Source organism: Lipotes vexillifer, unplaced genomic scaffold (genome assembly GCF_000442215.2).
Source record: "Lipotes vexillifer unplaced genomic scaffold, Lipotes_vexillifer_v1.1 scaffold434, whole genome shotgun sequence".
NCBI lineage: Eukaryota > Metazoa > Chordata > Mammalia > Artiodactyla > Lipotidae > Lipotes > Lipotes vexillifer.
In genome coordinates this window covers 701701-723008 of record NW_006797498.1, presented here as the reverse complement: position 1 = coordinate 723008, position 21308 = coordinate 701701, and the positions used below count along the sequence as shown (strand labels likewise).

Below are 21308 nucleotides of genomic sequence, written 5' to 3'. Positions count from 1 at the left end.
GAACCGCTGCGCCACCAGGGAAGCCCCAAGGTTCATGAATTTAATTCAAATACAATGGAAAAAAATAAAACCCATTCTGTATCTCAGACTGCGTTAGTAAGTGTTAGAAGAAAAATACCATCTAGACATAGACAAACAGGTTTAGCCAACATATCATAGCTCAAAACTGTGTCTTTCTGATACTATGTAGGTACTATCTTTGAGTTTACAAAGAAGACAAAAAATTCACAGGTAAATCTCATCTAATAATTCCATATAATCTTAAATGAACAAAAGTGGCAACACATCTTAATTCAATTGATTTGGCCAATGAAGAATTGCCATAAACTTCTACTTAATTAAAGGTTCTGGGGGGCTTTCCTGGTGGCGCAGTGGTTGAGAACCCACCTGCCAATGCAGGGGACACAGGTTCAGGCCCTGGTCTGGAAGATCCCACATGCTGCAGAGCAACTAAGCCTGTGCGCCACAACTACTGAGCCTGCTGTCTAGAGCCCATGAGCCACAACTACTGAGCCCATGTGCCACAACTACTGAAGCTGGCACTCCTAGAGCCCGTGCTCCGCAGCAAGAGAAGCCACCGCAGTGAGAATCCCACGCACCACAATGAAGAGTAGCCCCTGCTTGCTGCAGCTAGAGAAAGCCCACGCGCAGCAACGAAGACCCAATGCAGCCAAAAATAATTAATTATTTTTTAAAAAAAGGTTCTGTTTGTGAGAGAACATATATATATATATATATATATGTATGTATATATATATATACACACAGCTATAGCCTTTCATAATGCTGGGGTAGAATTATTATTGATATTTATTTGAATTATGAGTCAAATGTGTTCCATCAGGCTTTTTAGTAGATAAGGTAAATTAGTTTTAAGAGTCGGGGCTTCCCTGGTGGCGCAGTGGTTGAGAGTCCACCTGCCAATGCAGGGGGCACGGGTTCGTGCCCCTGTCCAGGAAGATCCCACATGCCACGGAGCGGCTAGGTCTGTGGGCCATGGCTGCTGAGCCTGCGCGTCCGGAGCCTGTGCTCCACAATGGGAGAGGCCACAGCAGTGAGAGGCCCGTGTACCGCAAAAAAAAAAAAAAAAAAAAGTGTATATGCATGAGAGATCTGAATTAATGTACATTTCAAACCATGGTATGATTTTGCACCATTTACTAGAAGTCAACATTTATTCTAAATAAAATATTTTATCTTACCAAAATGAACTACAAAACACAGAAATGTAGCAGCAACTATCACTTTAGGATCAGGCTGTATCAGGCTTTAAGGATTTTAGAAGATAAAAGGACAATAAACTATTCACAAGATACACAAATGTTCACATCAACAAAGGCACAAAATCTTATATTCTATGTTCTTTTGCTATTGAATTACTAGGAAAAATTCAAGAAGCTTCAAAAGAATCAAAGATTTACTAAAATGCCAAATTAGGTAAAAAGGTCTAATATATCATCTATGTTGTTCTGTGTGATGTACATACCATCAATACTACGGAAATCCAATAAGTATGTTCTACTGTCCACTTGGTATAACTGTAGACTCATTTTGGAGAATGTACTTGTCACAGGATTCTTCCTTCGAACACGCAAATAATACGGGTTTACAACCTAGCATATGGTATGGAGAAAAACAAAGTCAAAAGGAATTCTTCTATAAAACATTATATAGACTACAGGTTTGTCAAATGTGCTAATAATCAGAATGCTCTTTCTTTCTTACCTTCCATTCATAATCCAGTTGTTTAATTGCTCTACAAACTTCTGCCATGATATCATTTGGTCGACTTTGACTTCTAATTCCCAAATGCCATTTTGCTTTCCTTACACCTTGGTGTTTGGATTTCTGTGGATTTAATTCATCGAGGGTATGGCGTGCCCTTGGTGTTTCAGCAACCAAGAATGGTACTCTTTCAGGATGGGGCCGGGTCAAGTGGTGATCATCGAGAAAAGAATCAGGTGGGCTTGTTGCCAAGTAAAAATCTTTGGCCTCATTCATTATTCTCCTGTTGTCTATTATGAGGTGGTAGGCAACTGCCAAAGGGTCCTGGTGATTTCTGTTATAAAGGCAGCTGAGAACCTCCTCTTCTGAGCATTCAAATTTTTCACATACTTCTTTTAAGGCTTCATCATCAATCATGGTTGAACTATATGATGGATCCTCAGGAAAGAGATATTTTGGAAGGTCCTGTTTAAACCATTCATGTTCCCTGAGAGAAAATGGCAGGGGTCAGAAGGACTTCGAGGAGGGATGAGACTGAAAGTAACAGTTTGGGGGAATTTAGGATATGAATTCATTTATATTTATACTCATACTGTATTTTTTTTTTCTTTTTTTTGCGGTACGCGGGCCTCTCACTGTTGTGGCCTCTCCCGTTGCGGAGTACAGGCTCCGGACGCGCAGGCTCAGTGGCCATGGCTCACGGGCCCAGCCACCCCATGGCATGCGGGATCCTCCCAGACTGGGGCACGAACCCATGTCCCCTGCATCGGCAGGCGGACTCTCAACCACTGCGCCACCAGGGAAGCCCTATCATTTTTTTAAAACTGAGATTTTCCTCTTCTGGCTCACATTTCATTGTATATGTTAAGGGAAATTCTCCAGCCTTCCTCTGATTTTAAGAGGGAGAAAACACTGCTGGAACAACCAGAAACAAAGTGTCTACACTTTAAAGTTTTGGAACAAATGGCAATGGCAAAGACCATGTTATTTCCAGCTCAGAAAGAGAACAAAATTAGTCTGTGGATTCATTATAATACTCTTTTGATATAATGTTAAGTGACAAAATATATAACAACAACAAAAATAGACAACTATTATTCACTGAGTGCTTACTATGTGGTAGATTTTAGGCTAAACACTTCATATATATTATCTCACCTCATTTTCAAACAACTCTGTGAAGATAATATCCCCTTATTTTAATGAAGGAACTGAGGATTTCCTTACTTCATATATAAAAGGATATTTTTGACTTGAACTATGTAAAAAAAAATACGCTAAAACTAAAAACATTAAGAGGAAAACACCCAAAAGAACAATGATTCTATTCTGGGTAATGGAATTAAAAATCACTTTAATTCTCTTCTCTAATTTTTTTGGTGTTTTTTAAGTCTTTTCCAATTGTCACAGATTTCATTTAAATTGGAAAAAACATGTAAAACACAAGAAAAAGCACCTCTCACTAAGATATTCTGAAATATAAATTTTAAAGAATGACTAGTCCTTCTCCTCTAGTGGGAAAGTCATGCCCTGCCACTCACAGTCTGTTTTTTAGCTAGTCTGCAGCATATGGAGTAAATGGAAAGGAATGAAGCTTTATTCTTTTCTTCTTTGTTTAACTGGAATATAGTTGATTTACAATGTTGTGTTACTTTCTGCCGTACAGCACAGTGAATCCAGTTATACATATACATATATCCACGTTTTTAGATTCTTTTCCCATATAAGTCATTACAGAGTATTGAATAGAGTTCCCTGTGCTATACAGTAGGTCCTTATTAGTTATCTATTTTAGGAATCAAGCTTTAAGTTCTACATGTGATCTTTCTTTCTTCTTCATTATCCTAATGCTTTCTTCTTTACTATTCCCCGATATACATCTGATTTCTTTCTTCCTTCGCCCTCCATCTCAGAGAAGTGTGCTGTCTAGCCGTTAGAAGACCAAAAGAGAAATTTCCATAAGGGAAAAAAAGGAAAGAAAAATGATGGTAGAAGAAACAATGTTTGCAGTTTTTTAAAAAATCTTCATCAGAAATGAGCTGCCCAAATTTAAGAAGGAGATTTGTCATCATCACTTTTGCCTTATTTAAACTATTCTGTGGAACCATATGCAACTGGCAAAATTGATGGACTTTTTTACCTACAAAACAGTAATTTCATATGTAATTCAATATATACTACTACAAAAACAAACATGTCATTGATTGAATTAAAATGTTCTCATTCCCTGAGATGAACAAAAGGGAAAAATACAATAATTTATAAGATCAGAACTCAAATAGCAACACAGAAATTTACTACGAAAAAATATTAGTCCCCATGAGAATATGTAAACGTCAAACATGAAGCATACTATAGAAAATCTTAAAGAATCACTACCAAACCTAATATCCAACCAGGGTCCTTTTTATTTTTTATTAGCTCTTTTTTTAAATTAAAAAGTAATACACTGGGCTTCCCAGGTGGTGCAGTGGTTGAGAGTCTGCCTGCCGATGCAGGGGACACGGGTTCGTGCCCCGGTCTGGGAAGGTCCCACATGCCGCAGAGCGGCTGGGCCCGTGAGCCATGGCCGCTGAGGCTGCGCGTCCGGAGCCTGTGCTCCGCAACGGGAGAGGCCACAACAGTGAGAGGCCTGCGTACCGGAAAAAAAAAAAAAAAAAAACAAATGGTAATACACTGACAAGTACAGGTTTCTGGTAACTGACTATACTGCTGAACTGAATGAATAAGCATTTTCAGAACTCTAATGGAAAACTGATGAATTCATAAAAGTGCTAACAAAAGATCAAGATAAAAAAAAAGTAATTACATGGGACTGAGTGAACTGATGAGGATGATTATAATTTTTGTGACTTTCTGTTTGAATTTTTAAAAAAGTAAAAAAAAAAAAGTAACTTACTAGTGTCCTAAGAACTAGTGAGGAGTGACAAAACTGACAGATCAAAGCACCCTTCCCCCACTTCTGACTTTAACTCCTCCACCTTATTTTGTAAGCACCTATTTTTCTGATCAGATATCCTGTTTGAAATGCCTAGAAGAGATTGTATTTTCCTTACTGAACCCCAAGTATATTATTACAATACTTAGCTAAGAGTGAATTCCCCTCTATTTTAGTTACAGTATACACATTTACTTTAATAAAAAATATTGTATTCGGAATTTCATTAAAGCAACTTTGTAGATGTATGGAATAAAAAAAAAAGTAATATAATGTTCACTGCTACAATTTCAAAACAAATAAAGAAACAAAAGCAAAAAAGTGAAGGCCCTTCCTCCTACCAATCTTACTTCCCTAAAGCAGCCAGGTTAGTATGTGTTCTTAAATATCAAAATAAAATAAATGAGTCTATACACTATTTTTAACATAAAAACAGGATTACATTGTACATACTGTTCTGCAAAATTTTCTTTCACTTATATCACTGATACTATTAGATCTGATAATCAAGTTGCTTTATCACCTGATATCTTTGATTGTGGCTCTCTTCATGGGATCCACCTGCAGCATATGTTTCAAAAGGCTAATCACAGAAGGGTTTAAATACTGAGGGGTATAAAAGATCCCATCACATATCTTCTTAAAAAGAGTTGGCACGTGATCATCATCGAATGGAAGTGTTCCACATAATAAAGCATAGAGAATAACCCCACTGCTCCATATATCTACCTCTGGACCAGCATACAATCTGTAACAGGAAATATCAATTGGATTAAACAATCATTAGTAACTTGAAGAGTAAATCAATTAATCATTTTAAATATAGATACTTCATAAAGAATTATTAGTCAGAATATGGTTTCTATAAGTCACTGCTGTGTACTACACGTACAGATTCTATACTAATTCTATCAGTATTTTGAAAACAAAAATTAAGAATTTTTTTAAGTTACAAACTATAGCTAAAATTCTCTCCATACTACCTCACAAGGGTCCTCATGATATCCAATCAATAGGGCCAAACTTTGAACAAACATATCATCACTGAATTTAAAACCATTGTTTTTTGGTTACAGAGGAGAGATTAAGTGATCTTTCATCAAGTGAGAATGTTCTTTAGTGATGGACTCTAAAGCCACTCTCCGAAATAACCCGAGACCTCGTACCAAGGTAAAAGGGGCCTGAGGCTGTAGAATGAAGCCCAGCTAACTAATTCGCAGAAGATTTTAAACTCTTATTTGCAATATACTCTAACCCACTGACTTAACTAGCTACTGACTAATTAGATAACCCATTCAAAGTCTGGCTTCAGGGAAAGGATTTCTTTAAATTGGTCAAATAAATTATTGAACTGATCAATATATACTATTTTGAAAGTAAAAGTTTCCATACATCTAGACCTCACAGAAAGACCTTATCCAAACTGGGAAAATTAGACTTCAGTAATGGCCCATTACATATATGCACAATTACATTTCTTTTTGTTTATTTAATTAACACTGCCCCCAGTATCCAGGTCCTAAATTGTTTTCTTCCCCAAATAATTAGACAACCCACATGAAATAATAATTTAAACATTAAGTTAATATAAAAAGGTAATGATGAACCTTGATAAATCTAAAATTAGATATTTCTGCCTTACTCATAACCATGCCTTAACACAAATATAATTTCTCTGAGCAGTCTAGACAAGAAGCTTATGAAAATAGAAAGAAAATACTACTCTATTTCTGCATTCTAAATTAGGATGTAAGACATTCACACAAAGAAACATGGTTTGAATGAAAAGTTATTAAAAGTTAATTATAAAAACTAGTAAACAAACTTTAGCTTCTTTGTTTTCAATTTCAGTAGTATAGTGAAAAACAGTTACTCTTCAAAAAATTAAATTTTCCTGTCATCTAAACTATCCGAAGAGCTGCCCTATACTAAGATCCTCATGTTCTCAATGCTGGTGGTTAGTAAACTGAGAGATTAGAATTCTTAAAATATTTCAGTCTCTAGAAGATTTAAAGAGTGAAAATTAAATAAAATCTGAGGACTTTATCAATACTTCAGTCCAATTCCCCAAGGCACATTATCGTAAAAGCTAAAGCTAATTTGAAAAATTAAAGCTACCCATTACACTTTTAATTCTTCATCTAAGCAAATAGTACACTATTTCTTACTACTAGATATTTCTGTATTATTCAAGTTTTTAATGTCTCACCTTTAAAACTTGCTAGTTTTAAACCTTCAGTTTCTTCCACCAGGGGAAAAAACGAGAGTACTCTCATCTAACTAATATAATTTTGACTTGCAAACCAACATCCTCCTCGATAAATGGAGTCCTTAATCCTTATTCACTTATAATGTTTTATTCTTAAAATAGAATACCTTCTGGATAAGAAAAAAATAAGCTTTAAATTCCTTTCAATAGAATTGAATATTACACTACAGACTAACAAAGTCTAGGAAAAGAAGACAATTACAAATATATTGGGCGGGGAGGAGGTGGCAAACACTACCTTCCTGAAATTACTTCTGGTGCAGCATAGTTGGGTGAGCCACAACTTGTTCTTAAAAATTCACCATCTGACATCATGTTTGAAAGACCTGAAAATGCACAAAATCCACTGCTCAAGATTTCCCAAGAACAAAAATAAAAACAAAACTCCATTAAACAATAAAATTGAGTTTGCATTAAAGTGATAAATCATCATTTTGTTCTTTGCTTCAACAGAATCCTATAGTCTTTATTATTCCCAAATATTTTGCCTTTATGCCATAAAATCTGTAATCTGTTTCAACATATAAAGTTAGTGCATTGTTGGAGTTTAATGAGTACATATTAAGCTATTGGTTATTTTGCTTAATAGAATAAACTGGGCATGTTTAAGTTTTATTAATATAGAAATTACTAGAAAAAAATGTAGAACCGAATTAAAATTCAAAGTTTTTATTAACCTCCATTCTGATTCTTTAAAAAAAAATAATAGGGCTTCCCTGGTGGCGCAGTGGTTGAGAGTCCGCCTGCCGATGCAGGGGACACGGGTTCGTGCCCCAGTCCAGGAAGATCCCACATGCCGTGGAGAGGCTAGGCCCGTGAGCATGGCCGCTGAGCCTGCGTGTCCGGAGCCTGTGCTCTGCAACGGGAGAGGCCACAACAGTGAGAGGCCCACGTAACGCAAAAAAATATATATAAATAAAAATAAAAATAAAATTAATAATAATAATAATTTTTAATATCAAAGTTCCTTCATAGTTGTACTACAAAAAGAAAACTCGGGAATTCCCTGGTGGTCCAGTGGTTAGGACTCGGTGCTTTCACTGCTGTGGCCCGGGTTCAATCCCTGGTGGGGGAACTAAGATCCCGCAATCTGCGCAATGCGGCCAAAAAAAAAGAAAAAAAGAAAACTCTGCCTCCTCAAAAATACAATGTATAAAAAATAATGACAACTAAAGAATAAGAAAGTCAAATAATTTAGTCAGTTACAAAAAAAAAAACAAAACTCAGTAGCTCAGAGCTGTTGGGCACTATTCAGTGAATCTCTATAGATTAAAATATATAAACATATATAAAACTTAAGAAAATATAAGTATCTCCACTGATTTGAAATGAAACTAGAAAAAGAGACTTGTAGATATTCATTTTTATCTCAGGTTTAATAACGTCAATGGCAATTTATATAAGAAATAAAGGAAAAATAAATTCATTAAATTTTCCTCAAGCTGAAACTATGCTTTTCTATTTAAAATATTTTACTTTCTTTTTTTAAAAATAATTTTGTTCATATGGTTTGCCTTCTGGCTTTCAAAGTTTGAATAACTCCAGCCCAGTCTCTTTCCTCTTGCTCCATACTTGATCAGAAGAACACACTGGAAACAGTGTGTTCTACTGATAACACTATTTAGCAAATAGTTAAATAATGGTCCTTCACAAATAATGGTCTCTTTTCAAGTGATGTCGCTAATGCTGCCAATTTAAATTGTTTGCTTATGTCATAAAAGTCAATTTTAAAGACATAAAGCTAAGAGAATTCCTTATTTTTACTCCTTTTTGTAGCTCATAGACAAATGGTGAGGATATGCTACTTTGGGATACTCAGTCTATTATATAAAAGCAAAAGTTATCTGAAGAATCCTACTGATGTTTGTTAAACATAATGAATATATGAAACTATAAAAATATCCTTACCAAAATCAGCAATCTTTGCATTCATGTGTGCATCAAGCAGGACATTTTCAGGTTTCAAATCTCTGTGGACCACCATATGCCTGTGACAATAATCCACACCAGAAAGGATTTGTTGGAACAGACGCCGACTTTCTTTTTCATCCAGCTAAGAAAAGTAGAGGCAACTTAAATGTGTGTCTTTCAAAAGAAATTACTCTACCTATAATTTTCCAACCTATAAAACTGTGAAAATGCAAGAAACCTTCCAAATGAACCTCACTCATGAGATACTTCTGAAACGGGGAGGAGATATAGGCAGCATAAAACGGAAATGCTAGGAGGGTCTTAGAACCCAAATCAGTAACTCAACTTCCTAATATTATCACTCTCTTGACTATAATAACTTGTTTCACCTAATCTCATGCACTGTTTCAAATAATTTCAATTTCTACCTGAAAGTAGGCATGTTTTCTCCTGTAAATTACAAATATTTAATCTTTGATTCCTTTAACAAATATTTATTGAACACCTTCAATGTGCCAGGCACGGTTTTAGACACTCAAGATACAGCAATGAATTAAAAAAAGGCCCTAATCTAGTTAAAGAAAATAGACAATAAACATATAAATATCAATATAAGGAGTAAGAGTGTTTTGAAGAAAAACAAAGGAGGATAAGGGCACAAAGAGTTATGCTGGGGTGGGGAATACTGTTGTGGACTATATGAGAAAGCAACATTTAAGCAGTGTTAATGAATTAGCAAGCAACCATGTTATCATATCTCCTGAAATAAAAGATGTTTTAATTTTAACAAAAGAAAAACCTTAATTCATTTGTTTTATAAAATATAACAGCATTTATCTTTACTATGCTTACTGAAAAATTAAATCTTATGCTGTAATTACATTTTAAAAAATATTCTTTAAAAACTTCTCTGTCCATTTATCTATATTTTATTATTTTATGATGTTTTTTCCATAAATGAAAGCCATTACTTGGGTATGCCTGCTCCCAAGAAGTCATATTTAATAAATAAGCTATTAATTCTCTAGGCAAAGGACTCTAATATGCAATTCTCTACCACAGGTCACAAATTAGCATTCTAAAACCAGGTTCCTACACCTTTAATGGTATGGATAATCTGGAATATGAACCAGTAATTTCTTTTGAAAGCAAAACTAAAACTATCAAAGCACTCAGAGATACCCTTCCTCTAGAGAAAGTAATATTGCATTAGCAATCTAATACCTTTATTTCTACAATATAGGTTCATTTTTTTAATACGACTTCATATCAAATACACTAAATGAAAAAAAGAATGTGTTCTAAATGTGAAAGAGAAGAAAATTTAATTGATTAAGCAAAATACAAGAGATAAAATAACTAGATAGGCTACAAAAATGAAAATTATACTCTATTAATAATAAATAGAGTACAAAGGATCAAGGAGGAGAAGTCTACAAAGAAAGATTAGAAAAGTCAAAGCATATTTCCATTTAAGCATGGCAGATGGAACCTTTTGTCTCCACTCCTTGAAACATCACTAAGATGACAGCATATAAAGACAAAAGAGCAAGAGAACAGACAGCAGTAATCAAGGAGTCACTAAGCTAGAGAGTAGATGAACAGTGATGAAGACTTGGCCAACCACAGAAAGGTGAAATCTAGTAAGCCTTTAGGGGTGGAAATCAATGATAAACTCATCTGCACGCAGACTCCTGGAAAGGCTTAGATATTGGAAGTGTTGGGAATTTCTGAAGGTAGAAGTGAGAAGTGGACTGAAAACAGGACAACTGATGGAAGAAAGAAGTTTTAAGCTCACCCTTACTGGGGAATAAGACCCACGATTTACTCTTTAATAAGGCTGAACCAGCTCTGTTCTCAAGGACACCAGAGTAGGAATGAGGCACCAGAAGGAAAACATGGGGATAAAATGAAAGTCAACATACTAACCAGTGAGGCTTGCGGGCCTTTCCCCATTTAGCTCGCAGAGCACTGGCAGCTAGGCTAACATGCTCAAGGAAACTGGAAGGTTTCTTCTGGAGCAACTTTCTGATCCAAGGAAAAATATTTGTAATTGTTAACATTTGGTGTTTCCTAGTAAAACAAACAGGTCCGTACCTATTCAACCTATGGGAAGGCCCACCAATTAACAAGTTCCATCCTCATGAGCTTGGCATTTAGAATCTCACTCTCAAATATGAGTGGACAACCCAGAATCACTAGGTATCTGAGCAAGGGTCTTGCACAAAAGACAAAGACCAATAAAATGAATAGAAAAAAAACAGGGAGCAGAGAAGGTACAGAAGCAATCCAGGGAAGAAAAGAAGAAAAAATTTTTAAACTAATTGTCATCCTCAGACAGATACATTTATTATCTCAGTGGAACAACAACAACAAAAATAGGCTATTTAAAGAAAGACAACTGGCTTCCCTGGTGGCGCAGTGGTTGAGAGTCCGCCTGACGATGCAGGGGACACGGGTTCGTGCCCCGGTCCGGGAAGATCCCACATGCCGCGGAGCGGCTGGGCCCGTGAGCCATGGCCGCTGAGCCTGCGCGTCCGGAGCCTGTGCTCCGCAACGGGAGAGGCCACAACAGTGAGGGGCCCACGTACCGCAAAAAAAAAAAAAAAACAGCTGGAATTTTAATATGCAACAGATAAAATTGAGGAAAATTCCCATAATGTAAAGCAAAATGATTAAGACATGAAAAACAAAAGATAAGAAAACAAGATGCCAATTCAATTTGTGTCTGTTTCCATTTTTCTAGGCAGAATATTTGTGCGGGATTGTGGGGGCAGGGAGTGGGGAGTGAAAAGACAAGTGGAATACCTGAAATTGAAATGAACCATGTTAAGAAATGGTAAAATCAAAATTAATTTGGTTAATGATTTTGATGAAAGTAAAGATATGCTACATAGAACAAATGAGTGAATGATATAAAGAATGTTAGATTGGGAGGGAAAAAAATTGGCTTCTCAGTGCTTGATGTGGCTCTTCCAGAAAGAGGTTTTTGTATACCACATACTCTGGGTGTAAGAAAAAGTATGCGCAGGGGGAAATGTTCAGTTTTTGTATCTGTAACTTAAGACACTGTTCAAAATGTCTTCTAAAGTTCCTTCCAACTCTAAATTCTTTAAGTCTAATTCCTACCTCCTTCATGGAGCCTGTTCTTACTATTCCAGGTACATCAGATTTCTGAAACCAAAAAATGAATGCAATTTAAATGTGACTAGGGTTGACTAGCAAGGCCTAGATCTTTAAGTATTTAATAATATATTTTTTAAGGATTACATACATAATTTAAGATATATATTAAAAGTATTTGTATGCCCCAGAAGCAAAGTCTGAAGATCGTGAGTTCCGGAGTCTCAATCCAATTCTGTCATTAATAAATTATGTGACCTTGAGCATATATATAAACTGTGAGTCTCAGACTTCCCTGGTGGTCCAGTGGTTAAGACTCTGCGCTTCCAATGCAGCGGGCACAGGTTCGATCCCTGGTCAGGGAACTAAGATCCCACATGCCACAGAGTATGACCAAAATATAAAAAGTAAATAAATAAAAATAAATAAACTATGAGGGACTTCCCTGGTGGAGCAGTGGTTAAGAATCCACCTGCCAATGCAGGGGACATGGGTTCAATCCCTGGTCCAGGAAGATCCCACATGCCATGGAGCAACTAAGCCCGTGCACCACAACTACTGAGCCTGTGCTCTAGAGCCCACGAGCCACAACTAGTAAGCCTGCGTGTCACAACTACAGAAGCCCACGCACCTAGAACCCATGCTCTGCAACAAGAGGAGCCACCGCAATGAGAAGCCCATGCACCGCAACGAAGGGTAGCCCCCGTTCGCTCCAACTAGAGAAAGCCCACGTGCAGCAATGAAGACCCAATGCAGCCAAAAGTAAATAAATAAATTAAATTAATTTTTAAAAAAATAAATAAATAAACTGTGACTCTTGGTTTCCATATCTGTGTAAGTAGGCTAAGGAGATAATCTTTAAGATGCTTCTTAGCTCTAAATAGTCTATGATTCTAGGCAAATACATGACCAAGGGAGCTGGTTATTAAATAGACCTCTTAACAGAATTGCTTTCTGATATTTTGATGATAGTAAGGGATCAGGGGAATTACAAAATATACACAGGATTAAATCAGAACTGCTTACCCTTCCGTTTTTACAGATATAATCAAATAGCTCTCCTCCTGAGACATATTCCATCACCATGAAAATATCAGATGGTGTACTGATGACCTGGTACCTGGTGAGAGAAAACAGTATCTACCAGTATTAAAACATGTATATCATTCATTCAATAAGTGTTTACTAAGCACCTATAATATACCAGGCACTGTGCTAGACGCTGGGAAAATTGCAGGGAACAAAACAGATTCTCTGCTCTCATGGAGTTTATTTTCCAGAAGCCAAGAAACAGACACTAAATAAAAAACAGTATCTCAGGTGGTGGAACATGCTATGAAGAGAATCAAAGCAAAACTAAGGGAAATCTTTCATACAGGGTATTCAAGGAAGGCCTCTCTGATTAAGTAACATTTAAGCAGAGCCTAATGGAAATTAGGGAACAAACTATGCCATTATCTAGGAAGAAGGTGAACCAGGCAGAGGGAACAGCAAGTGCAAAGGCCCCCAGGGGGAAACCTGCCTGGCGCATTTGAGCAATGGTAGGAAGGCTAGAGCAGAGTGAGCTGGGAGAGAGAAACAGGATGTGGGGTCAAAGAGGTTACTGGACAGCAGAGGACACAGAACCTTAAAAGCCATGATAAGGCTTTGGCTTTTACTCTATGGGAGAAAGAAAGCTATTGAAGGTTTTAAGCAAAGCAGTCACATGATCTGGCCAAGTAAAAGGGTAACTTTAATTGATGGCAGCAATGTGAAGAACTGACTGGGCAGTAGGGTGGAAACAGGTGGCTACTGCAGTAGTCCATGAGAAAGGTGAAGGGGGCCGACACTGGGTTGATGATAGTGAAGGAACTAGATAATGAAGGAAGAGATGGAATAGAGGTTGGGAAGTGAGAGAAATAGGAAAGTTAAGGATAGTTCCTAAGTTTCTGCCCTGAGGAACTGATATTAACTGAGATGGTGAAAAGACCAGGAAGACCAGGAATGGGAGGGTAATAAAGGGTTCAGTTTGGGCCAGATCGAGTTTCACATGCCTCATGGCCACCCAAATGGAGATGTAAAATAGGCAGTGTGCATATTCAGGGAACAGGTTTCAAAGCAGGAGATGTATATTAAGGGCTGTCAGCATAAGGATGGTATTTAAAACCATGGCACCTCAACAAATGAGAAGAGGTGAGAGTGAAACAAATTTTGAGTCACTGGTTCAATACAAAAGCCTAAATGGTTTTAATTTATAGCCTGCATAATAAAGCTGAGTAGTAAATAAGTTAACTGTAGATCCTACAATTGTCACCTGTAAAACAATGGTAATATTACTGCCTTTTGAAATTTGGATTCCTGAAATTCTATTATTTGGATTTGGATTTAGATTCCTGAATTATTTGTTACTTGTTTTATCAGATATAAGCAGTGTGGGGGAGTGGAGACCCTACTTTATTGTCTCTAGTGAGGCTAGCTGATATCATGTGGAAATTTGGAGGGCAGGAGTTTTTACTAGCAAATCATCGTTGGTTCTACAGCAATAGGGGCACTGAAAGTTATCTATCAGAATGGCATCAGTCCCAAAAACGAGAAAGATAACATCTGATCATCACAAGGGCAAAATGTGAACTTAGGCTTAAGTGACCATGAATGGGGTTAGATAAATACATGAACAGGAAGAAATTTGAAAACCCTCAGGAACAGACCAAAGCAATGTCACTCATCTTTCTCACTTGTCAGATTAAGGTTAACAAAAATGATGAAAAAATGATATGACTATATTTAATATAATGAGATCTTACAGTTTAATTATATGAGGATGCCTGAAAAGCTTGAGGTTCTGAATTTCTCTGCGGATTTTTCCTACTACATCAAGGCTTCGAATCTTCTGTCGATTGAGTATCTTCACAGCAACTTTATGCCCAGTCAATTCATGTTTGCCAACTGTAGGAGAAATAATTTTAATAAATTAGCGCCAGGTTTGATTAATAACATATTTCAAACTATTCTAAGAGTAGTAATCTTAGCATTCTCCAAAAGTACTTGCGCAGTTCCAAGTTCCTTTTTCCTTTTTTAATTTTTAACTTGTGTATAGCTGCTTTACAATGTTGTGCTAGTTTCTGCTGTACATTAAAGTAAATCAGCTATAGGTATACACATATCCCCTGTTTTCTGCATTTCCTTCCCATTTAGGTCACCACAGAACATTGAGTACTATTCCCTGCGCTATACAGTAGGTTCTCATCAGTTATCTATTTTATACATAGTAGTGAATATATGTCAAGTTCCTTTCAATTCTGCCTGATTTGCCCCTGAACGTTTAGATGTTTAAAGCTGGAAGGCTAAGGGAGAGAGAAAGAAAGAAACTTCTTTTTGCTCTCTACCTTTTAATTAATTAATTAATTTATTTATTTGTTTGTTTGTTTGTTTGTGTTTTTGGCCGTGCAGGGTCTTCGTAGCTGCATGTGGGCTTTTCACCAGTTGCAGCATTGCGGTGCGTGGGCTTCTCATTGCCGTGGCTTCTCTTGTTGCGGAGCACGGGCTCTAGGCACGCGGGCTTCAGTAGTTGTGGCTCGAGTGCAGGCTCAGTAGCTGTGGTGCGTGGGCTTAGTTGCTCCGCAGTATGTGGGATCTTCCCGGACCAGGGCTCGAACCCGTGTCCCCGACATTGGCAGGCAGGTTCTTAACCACTGTGCCATGCGGGAAACCCTCTCTAACTTTTTGTACTTTTAAATTCTCTTAATTTACTTTTCATTTTTTAAACTATCATACATACAAATTGAACTTGTTTCTTTTGGTGTGCAGTTCTGTGGATTTTAAGACATGTAGAAATTGGTGTAATCACCATTATAATCAGATACAGAACAGTTGCATCATACCAAAAACCACCCTCATGTTAGACACACTTTCTCTATAATCTCTTGAACCTTTAAAATTTAGGTTCATGAGCATGTAGTTTCTGTTTTGAAAAATAAGAAAAAAATTTTAAGTGATTACCCTTCAATTTTGAATGCTATACCCAGATAATCAATGGTTACAATAGAATTTAGACATTTTTTAACAGAGACAAAGTCTCCAAAAATTTAGCTTCGAAACACGCTTTCTTAAGGACCTGGTGGAGAATTAATATTCCATCAAAATCAGGAAAGAAAACAAGATGGTAAGAGGGCAGACAGCAGAAGCAAGAACCACAATTCTGCAGCCTGTGGAAGGAAAACCACATTCACAGAAAGACAGACAAAATGAAAAGGCAGAGGGCTTTGTACAACATGAAAGAATAAGATAAAACCCCAGAAAAACAATAAAGTGGAGATAGACAACTTTCCAGAAGAAGAATTCAGAATAATGATAATGAAGATGATCCAGGACCTTGGAAAAAGAATGGAGGCAAAGATCGAGAAGATGCAAGAAATGTCTAACAAAGACGTAGAAGAATTAAAGAACAAACACCTAGAAGAATTAAAGAACAAACAAAAAGAGATAAACAATACAATAACTGAAATGAAAAATACACTAGAAGGAATCAATAGCAGAATAACTGAGGCAGAAGAACGGATAAATGACCTGGAAGACAGAATGGTGGAATTCACTGCCAAGGAACAGAATACAGAAAAAAGAATGAAAAGAAATGAAGACAGCCTAAAAGACCTCTGGGACAACATTAAACACAACAACATTCGCATTATAGGGGTCCCAGAAGGAGAAGAAACAGAGAAAGGACCCGAGAAAATATCTGAAGAAATTACAGTCGAAAACTTCCCTAACATATAAAAGGAAATAGCCACCCAAGTCCAGGAAGTGCAGAGAGTCCCAGGTAGGATAAACTGAAGGAGAAATACACCAAGACAAACAGTAATCAAATTGACAAAAATTAAAGACAAAGAAAAATTATTGAAAGCAACAAGGGAAAAATGACAAATAACATACAAGGAAACTCCCATAAGGTCAACAGCTGATTTCTCAACAGAAACTCTACAAGCCAGAAGCGAGTAGCATGATATATTTAAACTGATGAAAGGGAAGAACCTACAAGTAACATTACTCTACCCCGCAAGGATCTCATTCAGATTCGACAGAGAAATCAAAAGTTTTACAGACAAGCAAAAGCTAAGAGAATTTAGCACAACCAAACCAGCTCTACAACAAACGCTAAAGGAACTTCTCTAAGTGAGAAACACAAGAGAAGAAAAGGACCTACAAAAACAAACCCATAACAATTAAGAAAATGGTAATGGGAGCATACATATCGATAATTACCTTAAACGTGAATGGAATAAATGCTCCAACCAAAAGACACAGGCTCACTGAATGGATACAAAAATAAGACCCATGGCTTCCTGGTGACGCAGTGGTTAAGAATCCGCCTGGCAATGGAGGGGACACAGGTTCGAGCCCTAGTCCAGGAAGATCCCACATGCCACAGAGCAATTAAGCCCATGTGCCACAACTACTGAGCCTGTGCTCTAGAGCCCAAGTATCACAACTACTGAAGCCCGTGTGCCTAGAGCCCGTGCTCTGCAACAAGAGAAGCCACCGCAATGAGAAAACCATGCACAGCAAAGAAGAGTAGCCCCCGTGCGCCACAACTAGAGAAAGCCTGCACGCAGCAACAAAGACCCAATGCAGCCAAAAATAAATAAATTAAATAAATAAATTTTAAAAACAAAAAAAACCAAGACCCATATATATGCTGTCTACAAGAGACCCACATCAAACCTAGGGACACATAGAGAATGAAAGTGAGGGGATGGAAAAACATATTCCATGCAAATGAAAATCAAAAGAAAGCTGGAGTAGCAATACACATATGAGATAAAATAGACTTTAAAATAAAGAATGTTACAAGAGACAAGGAACAACACTACATAATGATCAAGGGATCAATCCAAGAAGAAGATATAACAATTATACATATATATGCACCCAACATAGGAACATCTCAATACATGAAGCAACTGCTAACAGCTATAAAACAGGAAATTGACAGTAACACAGTAATAGTAGGGGATTTTAACACCTCACTTACACCAATGGACAGATCATCCAGACAGAAAATTAATAAGGAAACACAAGCTTTAAATGACACAATAGACCAGATAGATTTAATTGATATTTATAGGACATTCCATTCAAAAACAGCAGATTACACTTTCTTCTCAAGTGCACACAGAACATTCTCCAGGATAGATCACATCTTGGGTCAGAAATCAAGCCTTGGTAAATTTAAGAAAATTGAAATCATATCAAGCTTCTTTTCTGACCACAACACTATGAGATTAGAAATCAATTACAGGGAAAAAAAACATAAAAAACACAAATACATGGAGGCTAAACAATACGTTACCAAATAACCAAGATATCACTGAAGAAATCAAAGAGGAAATCAGAAAATACCTAGAGACAAATTGCAATGAAAACATGATGATCCAAAACCTATGGGATGCAGAAAAAGCAGTTCTAAGAGGGAAGTTTATAGCAATACAAGCCTACCTCAAGAAACAAGAAAAATCTCAAATAAACCATCTAAACTTACACCTAAAGGAACTAAAGAAAGAAGAACAAAAAAAACCCAAAGTTAGTAGAAGGGAAAAAATCATAAAGATCAGAGCAGAAATAAGTGAAACAGAAACAAAGAAAACAATAGCAATCAATAAAATTAAAAGCTGGTTCTTTGAGAAGATAAACAAAATTGATAAACCTTTACCCAGACTCATCAAGAAAAAGAGGGAGAGGACTCATATCAATAAAATTAGAAATGAAAAAGGAGAAGTTACAACGGACACTGCAGAAATACAATGCATCATAAGAGACTACTACAAGCAACTCTGTGCCAATAAAGATAGACAACCTGGATGAAGTGGACAAATTCTTAGAAAGGTATAACCTTCCAATACTGAACCAGGGAGAAATAGAAAATACAAACAGACCACTCGCAAGTAATGAAATTGAAACTGTGGTTAAAAATATTCCAACAAACAGAAGTCCAGGACCAGATGGCTTCACAGGTGAATTCTATCAAATATTCAGAAAAGAGCTAACACCTATCCTTCTCAAACTCTTCCAAAAATTTGCAGAGGAAGGAACACTCCCAAAGTCCTTCTAATGAGGCCACCACCACCATGATACCAAAAGCAGACAAAGATACTACAAAAAGAGAAAATTACAGACCAATATCACTGATGAACATAGATGCAAAAATCCTCAGCAAAATACTAGCAAACAGAATCCAACAGTACATTAAAAGGATCATTCACCATGATCAAGTGGGATTTATCCCAGGGATGAGAGGTTTCTTCAATATATGCAAATCAATCAATGTGATACACCATATTAACAAATTGAAGGAGAAAAACCATATGATCATCTCAATAGATGCAGAAAAAGATTTTGACAAAATTCAACACCATTTAGGATAAAACTCTCCAGAAAGTGGGCAAAGAGGGAACCAACCTCAACATAATAAAGGCCATATATGACAAACCCACAGCAAACATCATTCTCAATGGTGAAAAACTAAAAGCATTCCCTCTAAGATCAGGAACAAGACAAGTATGTCCACTCTCACCACTATTATTCAACATAGTTTTGGAAGTCCTAGCCATGGCAATCAGAGAAGAAAAAGAAACAAAAGGAATACAAATTTGAAAAGAAGAAGTAAAACTGTCACTGTTTGCAGATGACATGATACCATACATAAAGAATCCTAAAGACTCTACCAGAAAACTACTAGAGCTAATATATGAATTTGGTAAAGTAGCAGGATACAAAATCAATGCACAGAAATCTCTTACATTCCTATACACCAACAATGAAAGATCAGAAAGAGAAATGAAGGAAACACTCCCATTCACCATTTCAACAAAAAGAATAAAATACCTAGGAATAAACCTACCTCAGGAGGTAAAAGATGTGTACTCAGAAAACTATAAGACACTGATGAAAGAAATCAAAGACAACACAATCAGATGGGGAGATATACCATGTTCTTGGACTGAAAGAATCAATATTGTGAAAATGACTATACTACCCAAAGCAATCTACAGATTCAATGCAATCCTATCAAATTACCAGTGGCATTTTTCACAGAACTAGAACAAGAAATCTTAAAATTTGTGTGGAGACACAAAAGACCCCAAATAGCCAAAGCAATCTTGAGAAAGAAAAATGGAGCTGGAGCAATCAGACTCCCTGACTTCAGACTATACTACAAAGCTGCAGTAATCAAGACAATATGGTACTGGCACAAAAACAGAAATATAGATCAATGGAACAGGATAAAAAACCCAGAGATAAACCCATGCAACTATGGTCAACTAATTTATGACAAAGGAGGCAAGGATATACAATGGAGAAAATACAGTCTCTTCAGTAAGTGGTGCTGGGAAAACTGGACAGCTACATGTAAAAGAATGAAATTAGAACACTCCCTAACACCATACACAAAAATAAACTCAAAATGGATTAGAGACCTAAATGTAAGACCAGACACTATAAAACTACTGGAGGACAACATAGGAAAAACACTCTTTGACATAAATCACAGCAAGATCTTTTTTGATCCACCTCCTAAAGTAATGGAAATAAAAACAAATATAAACAAATGGGACCTAATGAAACTTAAAAGCTTTTGCAAAGCAAAGGAAACTACAGACGATGAAGAGACAACCCTCAGAATGGGAGAAAATAGTTGCAAACGAATCAACGGACAAAGGATTAATCTCCAAAATATATAAACAGCTCATGCAGCTCAATATTAAAAACAACAAATAACCCAATCAAAAAATGGGTTCGTGCCCCAGTCCGGGAAGATCCCACATGCCGCGGAGCGGCTGGGCCCGTAAGGCTTGGTGGCACAGTGGTTAAGATTCCACCTGTCAATGCAGGGGACACAGGTTCGAGCCCTGATCCGGGAGGATCCCACATGCCACAGAGCAACTAAGTCTGTGCGCCACAACTACCGAGCTTGCACTCTAGAGCCTGCAAGCCACAAATACTGAAGCCCGCGTGCCACAACTACTGAACCCACATGCCACAACTACTGAAGCCCGCGTGCCTAGAGCCCATGCTCCACAACAAGGGAAGCCACCGCAATAAGAAGCCCACACATTGCAGTGAAGAGTAGCCCCCACTCAACGCAGTTAGAGAAAGCTCGCACACAGCAACAAAGACCCAACAGAGCCATAAATAAATAAATAAATAGGCAGAAGACCTAAACAGACATACAGATGGCCAAGAAGCACATGAAAAGCTGCTCAACATCACTAATTATTAGAGAAATGCAAATCAAAACTACAATGAGGTGGCTTCCCTGGTGGCGCAGTGGTTGAGAGTCTGCCTGCCAATGCAGGGGACACGCATTTG

General features: G+C 37.1%; 1 protein-coding gene and 1 non-coding gene across 3 annotated transcripts in view; one reads left to right on the top strand and one right to left on the bottom strand.

Moving 5' to 3' along the window:
• The window catches only part of PRKAA1 (protein kinase AMP-activated catalytic subunit alpha 1), a 44846-nt gene that overhangs the window by 1259 nt on the left and 22279 nt on the right, over positions 1-21308 (bottom strand). The window contains exons 2-9 of one of the 2 annotated variants that reach the window (XM_007469653.1): positions 14750-14891; positions 12993-13086; positions 11973-12017; positions 8841-8985; positions 7171-7258; positions 5187-5411; positions 1726-2212; positions 1487-1613 (exon numbers count right to left, since the gene is read on the bottom strand). In XM_007469653.1, coding sequence (XP_007469715.1) covers positions 1487-1613; positions 1726-2212; positions 5187-5411; positions 7171-7258; positions 8841-8985; positions 11973-12017; positions 12993-13086; positions 14750-14891 — 1353 coding nt within the window. The remainder of the gene's footprint in view (positions 1-1486; positions 1614-1725; positions 2213-5186; positions 5412-7170; positions 7259-8840; positions 8986-11972; positions 12018-12992; positions 13087-14749; positions 14892-21308) is intronic. The other variant, XM_007469654.1, reaches the window with a different exon arrangement.
• On the top strand, positions 12259-12331 carry TRNAG-UCC (transfer RNA glycine (anticodon UCC)). Its single transcript has one exon. It is a non-coding gene; the product is annotated as a tRNA-Gly (tRNA).